The sequence below is a fragment of the Mytilus edulis genome, chromosome 11 (assembly GCF_963676685.1).
Source record: "Mytilus edulis chromosome 11, xbMytEdul2.2, whole genome shotgun sequence".
Lineage (NCBI taxonomy): Eukaryota > Metazoa > Mollusca > Bivalvia > Mytilida > Mytilidae > Mytilus > Mytilus edulis.
In genome coordinates, this window is record NC_092354.1 from 9,641,226 (window position 1) to 9,649,603 (window position 8,378).

The window sequence follows — 8,378 nt, forward strand, 5'->3', positions numbered from 1 at the left end:
ATAGTTTTAAAAAAAAATAATACATTATTGTTTTACTTAGGTGTGTGCTGAAAAGTTCATTTCATCCTCCGGCTGAGATTTTCCTGTTCAAACTATCCAAAACAAGGTTGGTAGACTTTTCGTCAATTTACTGAAAGTCCATGACCTTTTTTGAATTCTGGGTCCTCAATGCTATTCAACTTTGTACTTGTTTGGCTTTATTACTATTTTGATCTGAGCGTCTCTAGTGAGTCTTATGAAGATGAAACGCGCGTCTTGCATATAAAATTTTAATCCTCGTACCTTTGATAACTTTTTTTGTAAAATAGGAGAATGTAATGTCAAAGATAATTGAATTAGGGTTTGTCTCGTGTATATATCAGTAAATTGGTATTTTTCTAAAAACCTTTACAAACCTAAAATTAGAAGTTTGTACTTTTTCTTCACGAATACAATTTCATTATGCTTAATATGTTTTTAAAGTATATCATGTTATCATTAACTTTCAGTAAATTGACGAAAAGTCATCTTTTTTCCGTCTCAGCCATTTGGTTGAGATGAGGTGGTTAACCAGGCGTGTCCGAGAATTCAAAATAGAAATTCCCTAATCAAATGATAAAACACACCGAACGAATGGACAACAACTGTCATATTTCAAAATGATAGAAGCATTCTCAAATGTACAAAAAAGGAACCCCAAGGGTGACTGGGGTATAGAAATATGGTCACTTGGTCTTCTCCCGACCGGCAGTAAAACGCTTGCCGAAGTAGGGGCGGGGTGTCCGTTTGGCTCACTCCAGATATGCTTTCACAGATGTTCGACAGGTTATATTGTGAAAATAATCTTTACAACCAGCGTACTATTTCCGCTTGTTTGTTATCTTATTCTGGTTTTTTACGTGTTTCTGAATTGCTGAATTTGAAAACCTGTGATATTCAATTTTTTCTAAGTCATATGTCAGTATTCATACAGAAAAGTAAAACGGATATTTACAGAGATGGTGATCGAATAATCATTGCGAGAACCGGGAATAAATTATGTCCTGTGAAGAACTTTGAGAGTTTTTTTTAGAATGGAGCAATAATCCACTTGATACTGATGTTTTCGTATTTCGTAATTTGACAAAAACCAAGGAAAATTATGTGTTCCGAAAAGAAAACAAACCTCTTTCTTATACAAGAATGCGAGAGCTATTTATAGAAGCATTTTCTCCGATTGTGCCAAATATAAAATCTTTTGGCCTTCACAGTCTAAGGTCTGGTGGAGCTTCTGCAGCTTGTAATTTTGGTATTTCTGATAGACTTTTCAAAAGGCATGGACGTTGGAGGTCGGAGACAGCAAAAGACGGTTACGTTAAGGACTCGTTTTCGGACAGAATGTTAGTTTCACAAAATTTGGGTCTTTAGTATATTTTTTTTTTCAAAATTATATTATTAGTCCTTTTTTACATATTGTCCCTTTCTTTGGTTCAGCAGCGGCGTTGTCGTGTGGCTTTGCACTTTATTTATGAGTTTATTGTTTTCTTCATACTGTTTAGCAGTATGTCATTTACAATTTCATCAATACGAAGTATTTGTGGTATATGGTATATGAGACCAATACGAAGTATTTGTGGTATATGGTATATGAGACCAATACGAAGTATTTGTGGTATATGGTATATGAGACGGCATTGAGTAGTAATTCTGTTTTTTTGAATACAGAATGAAGTTTGTGACAAGAGAAATATAATTTCTTTCGTTTGAACGTAGTGAATAAGAGTGAAATTATTTTCTCTTGTTTGTTCATGATGTATGTAGGTGTCGTGCTTATCGCACGGTCATTTTTCCCGCCAAAACGGGGGTTTTGGTCATTCAGCACGACAGCGCCGAACCGTCAACACACATTTATCTAAAGTTTAATTTTTAAGTAAGTTGGTAAATTTTTATTTATAAGTCCCCCTTTTTATCGTAATTATATGATTGATAGGACTGGAGGGTAGTTTTTTATGTTTGGAAAAATTATAAATTATATTGTCCAGAAACAAGTGTCTGTAACCATCCACAAGAACTTGCGGTTATCACAAACTTCATTCTGTATTAAAAAAAAACAGAATTACTACTCAATGCCGTCTCATATACCATATACCACAAATACTTCGTATTGGTCTCATATACCATATACCACAAATACTTCGTATTGGTCTCATATACCATATACCACAAATACTTCGTATTGATGAAATTGTAAATGATAGTTATCAAAAGTACCAGGATTATAAATTTATACGCCAGACGCGCGTTTCGTCTACATAAGACTCATCAGTGACGCTCAGATCAAAATAGTTAAAAAGCCAAACAAATACAAGGTTGAAGAGCATTGAAGACCCAAAATTCCAAAAAGTTGTGCCAAATACGGCTAAGGTAATCTACTCCTGGGGTAAGAAAATCCTTAGTTTTTCGAAAAATTCACATTTTTGTAAACAGAAAAATTTATAAAAATGACCATATAATTGATATGCATGTCAACACCGAAGTGCTGACTACTGGGCTGGTGATACCCTCGGGGACGAAACGTCCACCAGCAGTGGCATCGACCCAGTGGTGTAAATAGTTATCAAAAGTACCAGGATTATAAATTTATACGCCAGACGCGCGTTTCGTCTACATAAGACTCATCAGTGACGCTCAGATCAAAATAGTTAAAAAGCCAAACAAATACAAGGTTGAAGAGCATTGAAGACCCAAAATTCCAAAAAGTTGTGCCAAATACGGCTAAGGTAATCTACTCCTGGGGTAAGAAAATCCTTAGTTTTTCGAAAAATTCACATTTTTGTAAACAGAAAAATTTATAAAAATGACCATACAATTGATATGCATGTCAACACCGAAGTGCTGACTACTGGGCTGGTGATACCCTCGGGGACGAAACGTCCACCAGCAGTGGCATCGACCCAGTGGTGTAAATAGTTATCAAAAGTACCAGGATTATAAATTTATACGCCAGACGCGCGTTTCGTCTACATAAGACTCATCAGTGACGCTCAGATCAAAATAGTTAAAAAGCCAAACAAATACAAGGTTGAAGAGCATTGAAGACCCAAAATTCCAAAAAGTTGTGCCAAATACGGCTAAGGTAATCTACTCCTGGGGTAAGAAAATCCTTAGTTTTTCGAAAAATTCACATTTTTGTAAACAGAAAAATTTATAAAAATGACCATATAATTGATATGCATGTCAACACCGAAGTGCTGACTACTGGGCTGGTGATACCCTCGGGGACGAAACGTCCACCAGCAGTGGCATCGACATACTGCTAAACAGTATAAAGAAAACAATAAACTCATAAATAAAGTGCAAAGCCACACGACAACGCCGCTGCTCAGTTTATTAAAGATATGAAACAATTCATATAACTTGTATACACAATACAACATTTCAACAATATAATTTATAATTTTTCCAAACATAAAAAACTACCCTCCAGTCCTATCAATCATATAATTACGATAAAAAGGGGGACTTATAAATAAAAATTTACCAACTTACTTAAAAATTAAACTTTAGATAAATGTGTGTTGACGGTTCGGCGCTGTCGTGCTGAATGACCAAAACCCCCGTTTTGGCGGGAAAAATGACCGTGCGATAAGCACGACACCTACATACATCATGAACAAACAAGAGAAAATAATTTCACTCTTATTCACTACGTTCAAACGAAAGAAATTATATTTCTCTTGTCACAAACTTCATTCTGTATTCAAAAAAACAGAATTACTACTCAATGCCGTCTCATACCATATACCACAAATACTTCGTATTGGTCTCATATACCATATACCACAAATACTTCGTATTGATGAAATTGTAAATGACATACTGCTAAACAGTATGAAGAAAACAATAAACTCATAAATAAAGTGCAAAGCCACACGACAACGCCGCTGCTGAACCAAAGAAAGGGACAATATGTAAAAAAGGACTAATAATATAATTTTGAAAAAAAAAATATACTAAAGACCCAAATTTTGTGAAACTAACATTCTGTCCGAAAACGAGTCCTTAACGTAACCGTCTTTTGCTGTCTCCGACCTCCAACGTCCATGCCTTTTGAAAAGTCTATCAGAAATACCAAAATTACAAGCTGCAGAAGCTCCACCAGACCTTAGACTGTGAAGGCCAAAAGATTTTATATTTGGCACAATCGGAGAAAATGCTTCTATAAATAGCTCTCGCATTCTTGTATAAGAAAGAGGTTTGTTTTCTGTTCGGAACACATAATTTTCCTTGGTTTTTGTCAAATTACGAAATACGAAAACATCAGTATCAAGTGGATTATTGCTCCATTCTAAAAAAAACTCTCAAAGTTCTTCACAGGACATAATTTATTCCCGGTTCTCGCAATGATTATTCGATCACCATCTCTGTAAATATCCGTTTTACTTTTCTGTATGAATACTGACATATGACTTAGAAAAAATTGAATATCACAGGTTTTCAAATTCAGCAATTCAGAAACACGTAAAAAACCAGAATAAGATAACAAACAAGCGGAAATAGTACGCTGGTTGTAAAGATTATTTTCACAATATAACCTGTCGAACATCTGTGAAAGCATATCTGGAGTGATCGGTTCTTTCTTTTTAATCGGAACAGATAGACGTCTCTTAGCTCCTTCAAGAATATTTTTCACTAAATCAGAATCTGTAGGAGAAATAACACTAATAATTTTATGTGCCCATCTAATACTATAAAACGCTTGATTGATAGGACTGGGCGTACGATTTTGTTGCACTAAACATGCTAAATATATAGCCACATGTATTGGTTTGGCCGGTAAAATAAATTCACTAGATATTCCATTAGATAAAGCCCATTTTTTCCATCTCAAAAAACCATAATAATAATTTTGAACGGTGTTGTTAGATTTACTTTCGGTTAACAGATCAGGAAGTAAATGGATTTTCTCAATCAAAGTATCAGGTAATTCCAACAGATCGCTTTGGAAAGCCTGCAAAAACATATGTAAAAATAAAAATCACATTAAAACATAATGTACAAAGCACATACAATTTGTATATAAACAATTTCACAATCTAATGTTCATATAACTCGTCTCGCATTTCACTTAAGATTAAACCACCACCACAGCCCCTCAGGCCTACTGTAACATTACCGCCACCAACTCAAGAACTTTTATATTAGTTGTTAAAAAGGTTCAAAATCAAGTCTCAAAGCCAACACCCTGAAGGGTAAATCAATATTTCCAAATACTGATTTATTCCCTTTACCAGAAGTATAGAATTTCTTGTTAGTAGGTAAATCTATACAGCCTTTCACCTCTTTAATGAACCCTTCACCCGTAGGACATAGCATCGGCCAAAAGCTTGCCGACTTCCATAAAGGTAAAACAAGTGTCCCGTGAGCAAAACATTGCCTCATGTAACTTATTACTTTAGACACTAAACATACAGGTGGTACAAACCAACCATTGGCACCTTGCCAGTTAATAGTAAATGCATCGATACCCATCGAGTTCACCGTCCAATAACGGGAATAAAATACCGTTAAATTATGATTGTCATCATTTGCAAACCAGTCTATCTCATGAGGTCCCCATAGGGAATCTACATACATAAATAACTGTTCGTCAATACCCCAATCGTCATAATCAATAATACGACTGATGAAATCCGCTTTCTCATTCAAGGTTCTAGGAACCCAAACTACATCGATAGATATATTATGTATCAAACAATTCTCAAAAATGCACATAGCAATATCCTGTAACTCAGGTTTCATACTACCTTTTTCCACAATAGTTACTACATTCTGGTTATCACTGAACCATTTAATTCGTTTATCTTTTAATACATTGATCATAGATAATAGAATATTTCTAACAGCATTTAGCTCTTTCCACGTAGAACTCTTTGAAGCCTCACATTCGGACCACATACCATGTGCTATATTAAAAGGTGTTTCTACAACATAGCCACCATATCCTGTATTGCTTGCATCACTATAAACTACAGATTGACATGACACATCTGAAGAAAACTTTTTAACATTTACGTGTTCTAAATTTTCTCTCCAAAATTTAATTTGTATCAAGCTTTCTGTTGATAAAACAATACAACTATTCCACGAAGTCATACTTAAAATATCAATGCTTAAATGTTTAGACATGATATAAGCAACGTTACCAATGACGTATGACATGGACACTATTTGTCCCACTAAAGAAGCAACCAATCGTGCATGGACTTTGCCATGTTTAGATACATAGTATTCAACGTCAGCAATGGTTTTTAAAACCTTTTGAACTCTTTCGTTCGGAATGGTTATAGTGCCACGGTTTGTGTCAATTGAATAACCCAAAAATACCAAAAGTTTCATAGGTGACCATTTAGATTTTTCATTTTTAGGAACAAATCCACTCTGAATTAAATCTTGTCTCACTTGATTGGACATAGTTTTGCAAGTTTCTTCGTCCGTATGAGTGCCTAAACCATCATCTAGGTACATTAAAACTTGCTTACCTTCACCCCTCCACTTTTTTATAAGTGGTCTTGTGATCTTAGTAAATATATAACATGCTGACGAAAGTCCAAACGGGAGAACCAAAAACTTATACCATTTTTCGGTGTTTTCATGCCTCCAGGAAAACCCTAAAAATTCTGTATGTGGCATAAAAATATTAACATGGTGATATGCCGACACAATATCAAACTGGAAACAAAAAGAATTGTTTGTGATAAACTGCATGGCTATGCGAACATCTTCAAATTTTACACTTGATTTCCAAAGATGTTTGTTAACATGACGGAGGTCTAAAATAAGGCGTTTTTTCCTACCGTCCGACGCTGAAACTGTAAGAGGATTTACAACACGAGGTTGAAATTCACATTCCTCAATCAAACCCCTTATAAGAAGATCATGTATAGCTTCGGTAACAAACTCGCTATGGATGATTGCCGATCGATTGTTTTTTAAGCATACAGAAGGAGGGGTACTGTAAAAAGGAATTTTGTAACCATTCAAAATAGTATCTAAAATATAATCATAACAACCAATATCTTTCCAAAAAGAATAGTGACTTTTAAGCCTGTCCTTCACAATAATATGTGCCTGTCCCTGTTCATACTCGTAGTAATCATTAGTGAGATTATCCGAGTCACTTATCGAAGATACTTTAGTTGTATTATTTTCAATTAAATAATCTATGTTACAATTATACTCATCTTTTATAAAGTCTGTACTATTTCGATTTTGGCTGGATAGGTCTGGGATTGAAGGGACACTGGCTTCTCCAGTGCTGGAACGATCCACAACCATAACATGCTCCTTGTCTATTTTGTCGTTGATATCCGCTCGTGCTGGGTTGATTTTTGTACAAGGCTTGACCATTGTACCATGACTGGGGTTCACGAAAGGGCTGATTTTTTGTTTGGAAAGTATCAACAAATTGAGAAGGAGTACTGGGAGCAGAATAATTAGCCTTCTTAGAAGCAGACTTTTTTCCTTTTGCATTACGTTTACGTATCGCCCTACTCTCAGCTTTATTAATTTTGTTCTCATCGTCGGAGTTACTGGCCACTGGATTACTTTCATATTGCCTAACAGTCTCCCAACCCCCTTCACTACTATCGGCAATCTTAACAAGTTTATTTCGTCTTTTAATCTTGTCAATTACTTCAGTAATAGTTTCCCGTGCGTAGTCGGTCTTTGAATTATCAATGGCCCAAATAGCTTGTGTCAGGTCTTCTAAAAATTCAGTATTTAGTAGAAATTGAACCTTATTTCCCTCATATTTCCAAATATATTGAGATTCAGTTTTTAACTTTTTAACCTGGGAAGCAACTGCAACGGTAGACCCGTGAACTTCATGTTTTAATTCGGAAATGTCTTTCCTAAGTTTTTCGTTAAATTCACCCTGGGTTTTAACAGCTTTCATAACGTCTCTAAGAGACACCTCTTGTTCTGGGGTTTCCATCTCTTCAGGGTCCGACATTACAAAAAATTTACCAACTTACTTAAAAATTAAACTTTAGATAAATGTGTGTTGACGGTTCGGCGCTGTCGTGCTGAATGACCAAAACCCCCGTTTTGGCGGGAAAAATGACCGTGCGATAAGCACGACACCTACATACATCATGAACAAACAAGAGAAAATAATTTCACTCTTATTCACTACGTTCAAACGAAAGAAATTATATTTATTTTGCCCTCGACAATGTCGGAAATCCCGGGATTTAAAACTTGAAATCCAGAGACCCCGAATTTGCAGAAATTTCAATCCTGACATTCCGAAATTCTAAATCGAAATTCGCGTATCCAAAAAGAACCAATTCCGATCTTACAACCACCTAGAGTCCCGAAAGCCCACCCCCCCCCCCTTTTGTCCTCTATATTTTGAT

At 35.5% G+C, this 8,378-nt stretch overlaps 1 protein-coding gene and 2 pseudogenes across 1 annotated transcript; 1 reads left to right on the plus strand and 2 right to left on the minus strand.

Annotated features, from left to right (window-relative positions):
• The first annotated feature begins 786 nt into the window (after positions 1-786).
• Positions 787-1,408, plus strand: LOC139495079 (uncharacterized; annotated as a pseudogene).
• Positions 1,409-3,314: 1,906 nt separating this feature from the next.
• On the minus strand, positions 3,315-4,981 carry LOC139495081 (uncharacterized; annotated as a pseudogene).
• Positions 4,982-5,166: 185 nt separating this feature from the next.
• LOC139495080 (uncharacterized) lies at positions 5,167-8,176 on the minus strand. The gene has a single exon (XM_071283232.1). It carries the CDS (start codon positions 7,570-7,572, stop codon positions 5,167-5,169), a length of 2,406 nt encoding a protein of 801 aa, XP_071139333.1. The 5' UTR covers positions 7,573-8,176.
• Positions 8,177-8,378: the final 202 nt, after the last annotated feature.

Coding starts and splice junctions, on each gene's coding strand:
- LOC139495080 (XM_071283232.1), bottom strand. CDS start 7,572: ATGAAAGTAATCCAGTGGCCAGTAACTCCGACGATGAGAACAAAATTA.